The sequence below is a fragment of the Chenopodium quinoa genome, unplaced genomic scaffold, assembly GCF_001683475.1.
Source record: "Chenopodium quinoa cultivar QQ74 unplaced genomic scaffold, ASM168347v1, whole genome shotgun sequence".
Lineage (NCBI taxonomy): Eukaryota > Viridiplantae > Streptophyta > Magnoliopsida > Caryophyllales > Amaranthaceae > Chenopodium > Chenopodium quinoa.
In genome coordinates this window covers 4,266,707-4,282,799 of record NW_018743792.1, presented here as the reverse complement: position 1 = coordinate 4,282,799, position 16,093 = coordinate 4,266,707, and the positions used below count along the sequence as shown (strand labels likewise).

At 40.7% G+C, this 16,093-nt stretch overlaps 1 protein-coding gene across 4 annotated transcripts; it reads right to left on the bottom strand.

Moving 5' to 3' along the window:
• Positions 1-9,678: 9,678 nt before the first annotated feature.
• LOC110685213 (estradiol 17-beta-dehydrogenase 8-like) lies at positions 9,679-14,482 on the bottom strand. 4 transcript variants are annotated; one of them, XM_021861697.1, is made up of 8 exons: positions 14,437-14,482; positions 14,086-14,179; positions 12,733-12,962; positions 11,910-12,188; positions 10,623-10,813; positions 10,342-10,532; positions 10,141-10,253; positions 9,679-9,929 (listed from the first exon to the last, which is right to left on the bottom strand). In XM_021861697.1, the coding sequence occupies exons 2-4, from the start codon at positions 14,102-14,104 to the stop codon at positions 11,910-11,912; spliced, it is 528 nt and encodes a 175-aa protein (XP_021717389.1). In that variant the 5' UTR covers positions 14,105-14,179; positions 14,437-14,482; the 3' UTR covers positions 9,679-9,929; positions 10,141-10,253; positions 10,342-10,532; positions 10,623-10,813. The 4 variants fall into 4 exon arrangements, with proteins under 4 accessions (XP_021717389.1, XP_021717388.1, XP_021717390.1 ...); XM_021861696.1 differs by having other exon boundaries at positions 10,342-10,813; XM_021861698.1 differs by lacking the exons at positions 11,910-12,188; positions 12,733-12,962; positions 14,086-14,179; positions 14,437-14,482 and having other exon boundaries at positions 10,623-10,812.
• Positions 14,483-16,093: the final 1,611 nt, after the last annotated feature.

Below are 16,093 nucleotides of genomic sequence, written 5' to 3'. Positions count from 1 at the left end.
ATTTCTTTCCCAGTAAAGCCGGTGATTTGCAGCTGTAGATGGGGAAGGGACGAAATAAAATTTGCTCTTCTAGATTGTCCATTTGGAAGGCTTCTCCAACGTCATCTTATATTCCGGATGCGTGGTCAGTGTGTACCACGCATTCCAGCCGCCTGGGGCACGGCTCAAGTAGTGCATGTGCGAGAATGCCTCCCAGCTAGGCGTCACGTCCTGCATCTCGCAGGCGGCAATATATCCCAAATTATTCACCCAAGAGTTGGGTGTGAGTTGCCAAACGCCAAGGTCATAACCCTTTAGAATGGCTTTGATTGTTTTGTGAAGGGGGAATCGGAGGCCGGCTTCGAATGCCGCCTCGTAGCAGCCGAACTAATTATTGGCATGTTCTAAGTCGTCATTCCAAACGACGGTTGCATCAGCAGGCGGGACGCCAACCTCCCATCTGGCCCCTATAGGGCGCTTCTCCAAGAATGCCGGGAGGGTTGCATTTAAAGTGACAAAATCCCGGGCGCTCATGTGCGCTTCTGTTGGACTATTTGCTGATGGCCAGTTATATGCCTCCTCATCCTCTTGAGGGGCATCCGGCGTCATTGTAGTCTCACTTGAGTCGGATTGCTGGACGGTTTCCTCACCGCCTGGGTTACCGGACTCTTCTAATATCTCATCTCCGAGCGTGCTAGGTACGCTCGATTGGTCAAAAGGTACATCCTCAACCGGAGTTCTGACTGAACCATCTGATTGGTACTCGGGGTCAACAGCCGTTTTCCTTGTCCGAGCCATTCTGTCCCGCACATGAACAGGGACGGTCGAATTCCTAGCAGAATTAGGGTGGTCCAAACACCCCAAGACGGCATCCCTAGTCCTAGAATCAGCCGTATCCGTTGAACGGTTGACATTTGCCCTAGGTCGTGCCGTGTGTGTGTTGGGAGAGTCCATTATTCTCTAACCTATGCAACCAGGAAAAACTCAAAGTTACAAAGGGCAGAGACAGTACCTTGAAGTGTGGAAGTTTGTAGAAGACCGTTATTTCAAAATGTGGCTTGTAGATGCCACAGGCGGAAGATTCCGGTTGCTTGTGTTTTGAAAGCTGAAATACAAAGCAAATAGTAAGGCGTTTGCGTAGAAAATTACTCAAAGATACCCCAGACGGTATCTGTAGAGTGGCTTTTTGAAAAATTGCTCCAAGATATCCCAGACGATATCTATGAGGTGCATTTTGTGAAGATTGCTCCAAGATACCTCAGACGGTATAAGACCGGCTGAGGATCCATAAGATGTAGTATTTGAAAATTGCTCAAAAATACCCCAGACGGCACAAGGCCGACTGAGGATCTTATGAAATCAAATCAAAAAAAGAAAAAATTGCTTGAAGATGCCCCAGACGGCACAAGGCCGGCTGTGGGTCTATAGAAAGCAAATTATGAAGATTGCTCAGAAAGGCCCCAGGCGGAATATTTCCGGCTATGGGTCCATTGGATGCAATCTGAAGGCAATTTTTTGAAGATACCCCAGACGGAATATTTCCGACTGAGGGTCTATGAAATGTAAGTTTTGAAGACAATTGTTTGAAGACCCCCAGACGGAATATTTCCGGCTGTGGGTCTATGGAATGCAATTTGAGAAATAAATTGCTTTGAAGTGCCCCATACGGTGTAAGACCGACTGTGGGTCTAATCCATGTAATTTGTGAAATATAAATTGCTTAAAAGTGCCCCAGACGGTGTATGACCGGCTGTGGCTCTACTAGAGTCAAGAAGAAACTGATTAAGTCAGACGGTACCTTAGAAAAGGTCAAAGTACTCAGCCGGTAACTGGATGCGTTTGAAAGAAGAAGCTAGCTACACGAACGAGCATCCGGTGTTAGAGCTTTTTTCTCTCAAGTAATTTTTGTGAAAATATGTAAAGTAGCAAATGAGAGGTAGAGGCCTCCAATTTATAAGGGGGGGCAGAAGGCGAACCGTCACCTCCCCCTCCAATTCAAATTTAAATCCAAATTCGAATTCACAAAAAAAAAAAAATAAATAAATAAATAAATAAAAAATTAAAGAAGAAAAGAGAGGGAAGGAGACAAACCGTCACCTTCTCGGAATGTGACACGTGTCACAGGCACCACGTGGCAAGCCACGTCACACCTGTGAGGGGCAAATGTTTAGGGTAAAAAAACCCTATGCCACGTGGTCCAATACCGTGTTGACACGTGGCAGCCCTTCAAAGGGCCTTTGGGATCCAATCGGATGCTGACACGTGGCATTGTAACCCTAATAAGGGAGCAGATCTTCATCTGCTATAAATAGAGGAAACTACTCATTTATTGGGGATTAAGAAATATTCATAAATGCATACTAAAAAAACCGAGCAATATTAATTGCGGAATCTCTCTGAATCAGGGAGAAAAACTCATTTACTTTCTTCACTTTTACCCATCCGGAATCATACTAACTTGATCGTCGGAGGCGGAACTCCACCCAACCGGAGTTTCGTGGTTTTGCAGGTACAGACGTCAGGCACGCATTCCCAGAATTGTAACTCTCTGAATTCGAGGCACTTATGTCGAACAAATCTGAATCTTTTGAGAAATTCAAAGAGTTTCAGAGTGAAGTGGAAAATCAGCTTGACAAGAAAATCAAAGCACTTCGATCGGATCAAGGTGGCGAGTATTTGAGGCACGAATTCGACGATCACTTGAAAGAAAATGGTATTCTTTTAGAATTGACATCTCCTGGAACTTCATAATGGAACGAATTGTCCGAACGGGGGAATTGAACCTTGTTAGACATGGTTCGATCAATGATGGGTTTTAGTGAACTTCCTATCTCTTTCTGGGGACATGCACTTCTAACCACGACACTAACGCTGAACTGTGCTCCGTCAAAAGCTATTGAAAAGACTCCATATGAATTATGGACGAAGAAACCTCCACAGTCGTCTTTTCTTAAGATTTGGGGTTGTGAAGCATATGTCAAGAGATTAACTTCTGACAAACTTCACCCAAAATCTGACAAGTGTTTCTTTGTGGGCTACTCAAAACAAACCAAGGGGTATTAATTCTACATGAAATCCGAGAACAAAGTGTTTGTTGCTCGTGATGGTGCCTTTTTGGAGAAGGAACACCTTTCCAAAATGACAAGTGGGAGGAAAATCGAACTCGATGAAGTTCGAGAGGACGAACAACAAAGTCAACCTGACAAAACTAACAATCAAAGTGCTTTAGAAGCAGCTAATGACATTGGTCGGAGTCAAACCGACAATGTAAATGCTCAACCTACCCCGCGTAGGTTGGAACCTCCAAGATCTAAACCAGACAGATACCTTGGTATTGTCTTAACTGAAGAGCAAGACATCCTAGTTATGAATGAAGATGAGCCAGCGACATACAAACAAGCTATGACAAGCCCCGACTCTGCAAATTGGCAAGAGGCCAGGAAATCCGAGATGGACTCCATGTCTGAAAATCAAGTCTGGGACTTGGTTGATTTGCCCGAAGGTTACAAACCTATTGGTTGCAAATGGATTTTCAAGTTGAAAACAGACAAATATGGAAATGTATCTATATAAAAGGCTTGACTGGTGGCAAAAGGTTACAGGCTAATTCACGACGTTGATTATGATGAAATCTTTTCGCCAGTCGGCATGCTTAAGTCCGTCCGGATTATCCTAGCGATTGCTGCATATTATGATTATGAAATATGGAAAATGGATGTCAAAACCACCTTCCTTAATAGGATTTTGGAAGAAACTGTGTATATGACACAGCCGAAAGGTTTTTTTTATCCAAACAATGCTGGGAAGGTATGTAAGCTTAAGAAGTCCATTCGATGAAGCCATTAGTAAGTTTGGTTTTATCAAGAATCAAGATGAGTCTTGTGTTTACAAGAAGGTTAGTGGGAGTGACATCGCATTCCTTGTCTTATATGTCAATGACATATTACTGATTGGAAACAGCACTAAGCTCTTAGAGTCCGTCAAGGGCTGGCTTGGTAAGTGCTTTTCAATGAAGGACTTGGGAGAGGCACAGTACATATTGGGCATCAAGATCTATAGGGATAGATCTAAAAGGATGATTGGATTGAGCCAAAGTACTTATATTGATAAGGTACTAGCACGATTCAACATGGAAGGGGCCATGAGAGGGCACCTACCCATGTCGCATGGCATAACTTTCAGCAAGAAGCAGTGTCCACAGACACCTGATGAGCGAGAGAGGATGAATCAGATTCCATATGCTTCGCTTATTGGATCGATCATGTGTGCCATGATATGTACTAGGCTGGATGTATCGTATGCCTTAAGTGCTACGAGCTGATACCAATCAGACCTAGGAGAGGCGCATTGGACTGCGGCCAAAAATATCTTAAAGTACCTAATAAGGAACAAGGATAAGTTCCTGGTCTATGGTGGTAGTAATGATTTGGTTGTTGAAGGTTATACTAACGCGAGCTTCCAGACTGACAGAGACGACTCCAAGTCGCAGTCAGGGTACATATTCTGCCTGAATGGAGAAGCGTTTAGTTGGAAGAGTGCTAAGCAAAGCACCACTGCAGATTCTACAACTGAAGCCGAATACTTGGCAGCTTCGGAAGCAGCTAAGGAGGCAGTTTGGATTCGTAAGTTCATTAGTGAACTTGGTGTTGTACCCTCCATCAAGGGTTCGATAGACCTCTATTGTGATAACAATGGAGCTATTGCTCAGGCCAGGGAGCCAAGGGAACACCAGAAGGTCAAACATGTCAAGCGGCGATTTCACATGATAGGGAATAAAAGTTCGAGGGTGATATCAGAATTTGTAAGATTGGAACGGAAGAAAATGTAGCTGATCCATTGACTAAACCTTTGCCTCAAGTGAAGCACAACAAGCACGTTGAAGCAATGGGAATCAAGCATGTTGGAGATTGGCTTTGATTTCCCTGTATATGTGTTTTAATTAAACTTGATGTCTTCATGTTAAACACTATGTTGAACCATTCGGTTTTGGAGCAATTAAATTTTCTGCAAATTTATTATTACTCCATTTATATTTAATCGTGGTTTAGAATTAAATAATGAGTCCATTCAATTTATGAGAATATTCAAAAGGGTATCAAGACCATGTATTGGATAAAGAAACACTTGTTCAGTGAACATTGAATATTTCAATAAAAAAATTATCCCTAATCAAGGTCATTTAAATGATGGATGATTAATGACCACTTGAGATTAATGTGTAGTATGATTTATAGCACCGTTTCTTGTGCTATGAGGACATGATAGTCATAAATCATTTGCACAGGTACTAGTTTGGAACTATACTGGATCGACCTATGAGGGTACTTTAAGAGATTTAAAAACCGCCATAAGTACATTTCTCATTATAGCTATCGGAACCTCTTTCCTCGACCATGAGTATTGTAAGTTCTCTTGTTTGAGTACCAGTCATTTTGATGTTGTCAAACATCTGCCGTAAGAAGGGATTATAACGGCAACACTCGGGCGGCTAGGTCCTCTCAATAAGGGTAGCCTATAGTACAAGACTGGAAATGTCCGCCTATAAACAATAGGGAATTTGTCTTTGTTGTTTACAAGGCCTCTTGAAGAGCGAGATTGTGAAAATGCATGGTCGTGCTCAAATGGAGTTTAGAAATCATCTTCTTATTGACAGTCGAACTCGAAAATCGAAAAACACCTCTAGACGTAATAAGGATGGCGAAGCATCTTACCTTATAGTTGATGAAGAGACATTAAGCGACATAGAAAAAGGGTTATACACTAACTGCACACTTATTCGGAAGGACAAGTGGGAGATTGAAAGGAATGGTGTCCTTCCAACAAGTGTATTATTCCGATAGAGGGTTCAGAATTATTAGAAAGCTAATTCTTCAGTGAGGTAAAGTGATTGGAATGACTAGGAGGAGGCCGCTTAATCTTACGGCTATTCATAAACTTGCCATGAATCCCAAAAAGAAGTCGGTTAGGCAAAAGAAAAGGAACCACGATGAGGAAAGAAGTCAGGCGGCAGCTGGCGAAGTAAAGAAGCTGTTAGATACTTTGTTCATTCGGCAATGTTACTTCCCGGATTGGGTTGCAAATGTTGTTCTTGTAAAAAAACTGAATGGCAACTGGCGGATATGTGTTGACTACACAGATCTGAACAAGGCATGTCCGAAGGATAGTTATCCCTTTCCAAAGATCGACAATTTGGTCGACTCTACAACTAGTCATGCTTTGATAAGCTTTATGGATGCCTACTCTGTCTTTCATCAGATACCCTTGTGGAAAAAAGATCAAGAGAAGACGACATTCGTCACTGATAAGGGGTTATTCTGTTATACTGTGATGTCGTTTGGGTTGTAAAATGCGCCTACTACTTTCCAACGAATGATTAATACGGTCTTCATTAATTAAATTGGTAGGAATGTAGAGGCATACATTGATGACATGATAGTCAAATCCAAGCTACAGACGGATCACCTTGCTGACCTCCTAGAAACCTTCACCACCCTCAGGCGGCATAAGGTCATGCTCAATCCTAAGAAGTGTGTCTTTGGTGTTGAGTCAGGGAAGTTTCTCGGATTTCTGATTGATCAAAGGGGGATAGAGGCCAACCTAGAAAAGATACAGGCGTTCATTGACATGATGTCACCCCGCACTGTTAAGGAAGTTAAAAAATTAACCGGTTGTCTAGCGGCATTGAGGAGATTCCTCAGCTGGTTAGGTGACAAGTGCTTCTTTTTCTTCCTAGCAATAAAAAAGAAGACTAGATTTGAATGGGGGGAGGATGCTGAGGCGGCATTTTTGAAGTTGAAAAAACACTTGCATTTATTGCCAAGGCTTGTTAGCCCTCTGCCACAGAAGGTGCTTTACATGTACTTAGTCGTCTTAGATCACGCCCTAAGTGCCATTCTCCTTGCTGAGAGAGACGACATTCAGCTCCCGGTCTATTTCATTAGCCCTGTTCTTCAAAATGCCGAACTACGGTACCCTATGGTTGAAAAATTTGGCCTTGCTCCTTTCATGGCAGTCAAGAAGTTAAAACCTTACTTCTTGGCACATCCGGTTGTGATCTACACAGATCAACCCCTCAACGGCCAATGACAACTTTGGAGTCATCCGACAGGATGCTAAAATGGGCTATTGAAATGCAAAGTCTTGAAACCTCTTTCGAACCAAGGAAGGCAGTGAAGGGTCAGGCGTTTACCGACTTCATTGTCGAAATGACAAAGCCGGTTGAATCGGAGAATCTTGACCAGGTTTGGAAAGTGTATGTATACGGGAGTTCTACTATGAACGGCTGTAGTGCAGGGATTATATGCCAGTTCCCTGAAGGGGACAAGTATGAATATGCACTACGGTTCATGTTTCAAGCCTCAAATAATGAGGCGGAATATGAAGCCTTAATAGCCGGTATCCACATGTGCAAGGCGGCAGGGGCAAGAAAAGTTGATGCTTACTCTGATTCACAACTGATTGTTAGCCAATACCATGGTGAATATGAGGCCACCCACCCGGCTATGATCAAATATTAGCAAGCGGTAAAAAATGAGGCCGGGACCCTTGATGAATTTCATCCAAGTCAAGTGCCCAGGTCAGAAAACAATCAGTGGGATGCTCTCTCTTAGCTGTCATCATCCGCCTCATGTGATACGCCTAGGTCAGTCTTTTGGGAAGTTATGGAAAAAAGAAGTATTGAACAGGATCCCATTGAATTTCTGGACCGAAGCTCAACCTGGATGGATGGCATCCGGGCTTATCTAGCAGACGGTACTTGTTTCGGGGTTTTCTGATGTCCTGCGGGAGAGTTACAATTCTGAGACTGGAACCGGACGCCTGTACCTGCAAAACAAACGGAGACTCCTTGTGGTGGGAGCTCCGCCTCCGACGGTCAAGTTAGTACTTGTTTGAGGAGTAATAAATGCGGAAAATAAAGGTGGGAGATCTGGTTCCTCTAGGTGAGGAGTGATCAATGTGTTTAGACTTCTCTAGGTGAGAGTGTTTAATGTGAGTAATCTGCGTTTTTCAGCGTGTAATTCATGTAATCTCCCTTAATGAGGATTAAGGGAGGTATTTATAACCTTGGGAAACGTGCCAATCCTAGGTTTAGGTTAACCTAGGGCTGATTGGGCTTCCCTCGGAAGTTGGGCCTGGGTGGCCGGTTTCTCCATTAGGCATGGAGTATGCCACGCGTCATGACATAATAGGTCCAAGGTGGACGAATAAGTGTGTGCCACGTGGCAAGCCCTGACAGTTCCAACTGAGGGACACTTGGCAGGACCTGATTGGCCCACGTGGCGCATTCCGATTGGTGGGAGCAAAATCCCCTAATCAGTACTCTACCGGATGCATACTCAGAAGCGGCTGCAATGAAAAAACATGTCGCAAGCTTTGAGATTCACAAGGGAGAACTTTTCAAGAAGGGCTATCTACAGCTGTTATTGAAACGTGTCACCCTAGAAAGGGGGAAAGAGGTTCTAGAGGATCTGCACTTGGGTTTTTGTGCATCACGTGTAGGCGGCAGGATTCTAGCAAAAATTGTCAGGTGGCAAGGCTACTTTTGGCCCACTCTTGAGGCAGACACCATGGAAATGGTAAAGAAGTGTTAAAAGTGTCAAAGATTTGGCATGCTCATACACCATCCGGCTACTGACCTGACGGCTATTAACTGCTCAGTGCCATTTGCCAAATGGGGCATGGACATTTTGGGCCCGTATATGCCTGTTGTAGGTGAACGGCGATATGTTCTAGTTGCTGTGGACTACTTCACCAAATGGGTAGAAGCAGAGGCGGTCAAAGGCATAAAGACAAAGGATGTCATCTTCTTCATTTGGAGGAATATTATCACCCGGTTTGGGGTACCTATGTCTATGGTCTTTGACAATGGCCCTCAGTTTGAGACTCTTACCCTCAACAACTGGTTGGGAGATCAAGGGATCTTACATTGCTTCACATCAGTTGGCCGTCCCCAAACAAACGGCCAGATTGAAGCCTTCAACAAGCTCATCTCAAACGGCATTAAGAAGAAAATTGAAAGGGCAGGCGGTCTATGGGCAGATGAATCACCTCATGTCTTATGGGCCATTAGAATAAGTGAAAAAGGGGCAACTGGTGAAACCCCGTTTCTTATGACGTACGGTGCATAAGTCGTCTTGGCGATTGAGCACTATGAGCCCACCCTTCGAGTCATGCTTTATGACGAAGAGGTTAATTGGGAGGCCATGCGGCTAGCATTGGACTCACTCTCGGAGTGCAGGAGCAATGTCGCCATGCTTCATGAGATATACCGTCTAAGAATGACCAGACACTAGACGAAAAAGGTAATTTGGCACTGGTTCAAACCCCCCCTAAGGCATCGGTTTTGAACTGTTGGGGATTTGAGGGATGCCAAATCCTCGAAAATTTGGCACCGGTTCAAAACTGGTGCCAACTAAAGGCTTTGGCACCAGTTAACCGGTGCCAACTTCAAACGCACGAATTTTTTTTTTTTTTTTATTATCAACACTATTGGCACCGGTTTTAGGCAAGAACCGGTGCGAGGCACCGGTTCTTGCCTAAAACCGGTGACAATAGTCTCAAAAAAAATTTAAAAAAAAACTTTTGGCACCAGTTCTGGTACAAACCGGTGCCAGAAATACCCCAAAAAAATAAAAAAAAAAAAAATTTTTTTGCATTTTTTTTCACTTAAATTGATGTAGAAACATTAACATATATATAAACTTACATATTTTCATTAAAAAAGGCTATAAAGCCTGTAATATTACAATTTTCGTCCAAAAAAAATAAATAATCCAGACTTATCTCTGATCGACCTTTCTTGCATTACACTTAAAACAGGGACCGGGACAACACCTAACACAAAGCCAAAACTACGGAGAACAAAACAAAAAACAGCAGCCCAAAAAGACTTCCTGAAATGTGAGAAGTCCTGCGTGGTGGAATGCACGAGCTATATTATACAAGGCTTCCTGAAATGACTTGGATTAGTACTATAGTCTCATATGAGTGACTTTAAGATTATGCACACAAAGTAAAAGACTTATTTATTAAATTGGTATTACAAACTTAGAAAAAACATTAATATTAGGCAATCAGATAATATTTATTAATGTAATAGACTTGTCAACTTTTTAAACTTCATCCCTGAACAAGTTTTCTTATTTAACAACACCTGCTTACCTGGCTATTTTCACAAAGTCGCAGATTGTTGTAAAGGAAAGCTAAGCCTTGTGCAACACACTGATGCTTGTTTTGAAGTCTATGTCTAAGGGCTAAATTGATTAAGGCAGTCCCTGCAAAGTAAGATGCATCAGTTAAATGGAGAATCAACACCAGCACACTCACATTAATCAGATTCGGATAAAATTACATAAAACATACCGACATAGAGATTGGTCAGTGGGGAATTTGGCATTTGTTTATGTGCTTCCAAGTATTCCCTTGTAGCTACTTGGTGTTGACTGATCATTGTAAACTGATTTCCAGAAATGATCATGGGTGACACTAGATCCTTATGTTCAACTCGCATATGATGCAGAAACTTATTATGCTTTGAGAGACGATTCTCTAACCTAAAGCCAGATGAACAATAGTAAGAAATATTATAAGATAGTTTCAAGTTATAAGACAGACCATAGCAAACCAGATAGGAAAAGATTAACCTAAAACAGCCTTTCCGATAATAGAGGAAATTAGGCAAAGTTAACATCAATCAAACCACACCAACAAGGTTAATTAAGGAGGTGTGCTGAATGCTGATGCCATGTTTTGCGCTTCCATGAGGTTCCTGCCGTGTTAGCTTCTCTAAAACAAAGGATGAAATTGTAGCAATCCATCTTCATAAGGTCCATATCTGCATTGATTATGAAATTAGCAACCTCTCAAAAGATCTATCGTGTATGCTAGATAAATTTAATGATACACATGTTATCCCCTTCAATGACTGAATTTCTGATGTATAGAATCCTCTATCCCACATTGTGTATAAGTGACATGTATGTTGTTCATGTGTGACACATTTCGATTGCTTGATACTATTACTACAGCACGACACTTTTTTTATGAACCAGACAAAATAAACGGCACATATATCTGATATATGCAATGGTACACAGACTGTGGGACTAACTCGGCTAAGGATTTGATTTCTCTCTACCACAATAATAAATTTCTACATAAACTCCGGTAAGTTATTTGACTGTAGTCTGTGACTCTGTTCTAAATCAATGATCTTAACTGTGGAAATGGAGAGGAGAAAGCAGGTTCATTCTAAATATAAGAACGAGTAAACACTGAACCATGGAGTAGTTCACTAGTGAACCACACAGAAGGAAGAGTGTGGACCCCACATAAAATAAGAATTACCAATTTTTGTCCCTGCCTTACTTTCTTGGTTCACTGGTGAACTAGTTTTCTTTTTAGCCGAACTCTAATCGTAAATGGACGACATGGTTAGCCTTATACATTTTCAGATGAGCTTGGTGCTAACCTGTGTGCTCAGTGGAACCCATCACCAAACCACCTCGAGCAGTTTAGTCACTGACATTTAAAAAGGGCGAACCAGAGAAAACAATCTTCTTTTTCTTTTAGAGATTGTTAATTACACTAGACAAATGACATAAATTTTAGCAGCCAATAAAATAATTAATGTTAAAACGATCAAACAAGATTGCAACTTTAATAGGGTAACGTATTCAAAATTCAAGATGATATCAAAACTAAGATTATCTTCAATTTGAATCAAAATCAGCTTTTCAATTCATTAGTCAATTTGCTTGTATAATATAAACATAATATATCAAATATTTCATATATATATGTGCTTCAACCTTTATTTTCCAAATGAAACTTTTCAATTGAACAATTAGACAGCTATACAGCAAAACAGACATATTTGTCCTAGTTACAGATATATTGGCCTGTTGCACTGAAAATAGGGACATACATACCTAGAGGGAAGAGAAAATAGGGACACCGGGTAGAGTGGCACCAGCATCGACGATGAAAAAGTTGCATGTTACATATTCTGAGGAGTCGAAGAGCAAGTATCGGACAAGAGATGTTAAGTCTGGATCAGATGTTCCAAATGTTCGTAGAGGTACAGTATTCACAGCAACCTTGTTAAGCCAGTCCTTTTCCATCAGATTCTCGGTGATCTCAGACCTGAATAGTCTAGGAGATATGGAATTAACTCGAATCTTATACATGCCGAGTTCCAGGGCCATCATCTGCACCATCACTCACCGTTAGATAGCTACACATGACACAATTTTGCTGCAATTTTGCACCCTTCTCAGGGATGGGGGGAACACTAAATTTACATGATGGCACAATTATTTTTCAAAGTATGACTGCTGGCATAACCAATCCCACACCTCTTTCATGTATAGTTTACTGTGTTAATGTAAGATTAAGTACTCAAAAGGGGCGAACATTTCTGAAAAACTTTATAAATACTATTATACAAAATAATTATGCCAAAATTTAATTTCTCAGTGACCAAAATTTAATTAATTTCTGAAACACTTTATAAACACTATTACACAAAATCTTTAGAATTCTGAGAACTAATAGAACTTGGTTAGATATCAGATCAAACAATGGCCATGAATATTCACAGTGTATACTCCTTTGTAAATTGAAAATAATAACGTATCTAAATATTGAAGATACTCTTATTTAAAAGCAGTTGGAAGGACTCAAGCACGAAGGATAAGCTTCCTTAGTTAGTGTGGTAATCACTTAAGGTTGACTCTAGTCAAGTAGAAATACCTTAGTCAGTGTATTCAGGCCTGCCTTTGATGCAGAATAGGCTGAGGATCCAAGTAGCTGGCCTTTGTTCAGACTAGCAATTGAAGATATATTGATGACTGATCCTTCTATCTTAGCATCACGCATGCGTATGCATACAGCTTTTGAAACCAACCATGCCCTAGTCAAATTAGTTTTGAAGTTATTATTCCATTCCTCCTCAGATAACTCTAATGAAGTTCTCACAGTACCTGTAAATGAAGAAAAAAATTGAATATCGTTCATGTAGCCATGGACACAGTGACAAGAATTAATATATGATCAGGCAGAAAAAACAGAAGCTCTGAGCAGGCACAGGAACAGTCAAACAACCCCAGCATACTGACTAGCTCAGCATCACAGTATAACACAGCCTGCAGCAGCACACAATAGACAAAACAAGAGCTAGAGAAACAGCAACTCAACCCAGCAGATAGAAAAGACAGACTCAGGGCATGAATCAAAGATGAACAGACTCCAGAACACACGCCAAATCCAGAATTCAGCAAGGCACACAAAGAAGAAATAGACAGAAAACCAGGCCAGCAAGAAAAACAAACACCAATTCTGGTAGAAATCAATTTGAGGGTAAAAGTCAATTTGAGGCATTTATATTGAAACATGCGGATTAACGAGTAGAAATCATATAACAATTGATTTAACCTACACCTGTAGTTATTAAAGAGGAAATAAAAGTTAATAATCCTGAGTTGGTATATCATATTATCAAGGGTATATTGTTGATCATTTCATCAATGCGATATGCGAAGTATGATTTGCATCATAAATACCAAAGTTCATAGTTAATTAAAACCAACTTTGCACAGCATTAAACCTACAACAAATCAGTTATATGATTTAATGATTCTATCAAAGATTTAATTCACGAAAAATAATTCTCTCTTGAAAGAAGAAAGTTGCCAAGATTGCAACTCCCCCATCTACCCATATGCATTTAATATAATTTTCAAACACATTTAGAAGATTAGCCTCAAGGAAGTAGCAAATAACAGCAGAATTTACTTCGTTTTCAATATCTTCAACCTCAACTTTAGCTAAATAATCGTATCCAATGTTCTCAGAAATTTTATGCAAATTGACATCTAAATTCATATTACCACAGCAAATTTCAAACAGCAAAAACAGGAGAAGCAGAGTAGTTACCCATACTAATCCCAAGATAAACTCCGCAATCAATAGAACTATATAGTATCTATATGGTACCAAGTACCAACATTGATTTTAAGTCTTCAAAATCCTATTTATAACGACCGAGGTGCTGCTACGGTGCTACCAGAAACTCTAAGACATAGATAAGGAAATAAAACAGAAAACCTTTTTCGTGCAACATCATTACTTGAATTCTGAGATGAAGAAGCCAAACAAACACCTCTTTTTCTTCTTCCACCCCAATACTTCATTTCTAGAGCTGAAATTGGAATTAATTTTTAACATCAACCCTAATATTTCTACATAAGAATAATTCTTAATTAATAGTTTCAAATTGAAATTTAAATGTTGCCAAGCATTATCAAATGTAGAATTTTATGATCAATTTTAAAAAATATTAATTTGACAGAAATATAAGATTATGATAGATTAATAATACAAAATAAGGAAAAAAAAAATGCAGTAATAAAGAGGAGAAGAGGAGCAAATCCAAGAAAAAAACCCAGAAACCCTAACCTCGAATTTCTGATTTTTGGTTCGAAATTGATTCGAATTTGTTGTTGTTGAAGACGCACGCACATCGAATTGATTCAAATAGACGCACCCAGAAACCCTAACCTCCAATATTGTAGAAAGAGAGAAGGAGAAGGAGATCGAAAGAGAGAAGAAAGGAAAGGGAAAGTGACGGTTATGGAGAAGGAGATCGGAGGAGAGAGACGGAGTGTTAGGAAAGCTCAGAAGCCCCTTCAATGGAGAAATTCGAGTACGCTACAATGGAGGAGAGAGAGAGGCAGATTAGATGAGAACAAAGAGGAAAGAGCAAGGAAATGAATTGAAGAAGAAGACGCGCCTTAAACCGGGTTTTTTTTTAATGGCACCAGTTCAAACCGGTGCTAATTACTATAGTTGGCACCGGTTTTAGGCGAACCGGTGCCAACTCTATTGCTTTTTTTGTTTTTTTTTTTTTTTTTTTTTTTTTTTTTTTTTTTTAAGGTTGGCACTGGTTTGAACCGGTGCTAATTAAATGAGTTGGCACTGGTTTTGGTTGGAACCGGTGCCAACTCCCTATTTTCCAATCCCGCCCATTTCTTTTGGCACCGATTTTCAAGAACCGGTGCTAAAGGGGGGGTGTCTATTTGATTTTTTCTACTAGTGAGAGTCTACAATAAAAGAGTGCACAAACGACCCTTGAAAGGGGGGGACTTTGTGTTACGGAAGATGGAGGCAACCGGTAGGGCAAATGAATAAGGAAAGTTGACTCCTAATTGGGAAGGCCCCTACCGGATCTATGATGAAGTAAGAGGCGGCACCTACCGCCTGGAAACCCCAAACGGCAGGCAGCTAGCCAGAACATGGAACATAGACAACCTGAAAAAATACTACTTCTGAGACTCCTAAAATTTTTGTAAATAAAGTTTGTGAATGAAAACTCGTTTTATTTTCAATCATATTCATTACTTTGTGTATGAAAACCGTCTATGCAATGTACAAACGGATTTGTTAAAATTTTGTGTGTGCTCCAACGTGAGTAGAAATAAAACAAGATAAGTCCAAAAACTTAGCAGTTGTGTGTTGTTCCTTTCGAAACAACCTAATGAGGCCAATGATCGGATGACATTAATGAGGCCAATGGCAAGATAATATTGAAAACCAGCGCCTGCTCCAACATGGGTAGGCATCCGGCGACACCCATCCGGCCGGTGAATTTGTCGCAGAGAGCATCTCTCATTTGGGTGGTACATTGCTCTACAAACTCAAAAGCAAGCGGCCCTACCAATTGTCTAGATTAAGATAACTCGCAGCCGTTTGAATGATCAATTGAAACCTGGATAACTTTGGCTACCGAACCGGTTTCTAGGTCGGATACAATCGGTTGTTGCTCAAAAGCACTACAAACGGTTAAAATTGAAGATCTAAGCTAAGTAAGAACCTTAGAAGCTAAAACAATACTCATTTAAACCCGTCAGCTCCATTAGGAGCAAGACATCCGGCGACATAATTCATCATGGAAATTAACCGGCAAAGACTCCTAGAAGGATTAAATTACAGCCGGCTGACCTGAATAAACTAAGGAACCTAGACGCCATAGCAAGAACCGCATGTCTTATTGATACCCGCGGGTATTCGCTTGTCATTCCAACTTAGAATAAAACTAAAAACTAATTCAAACGCG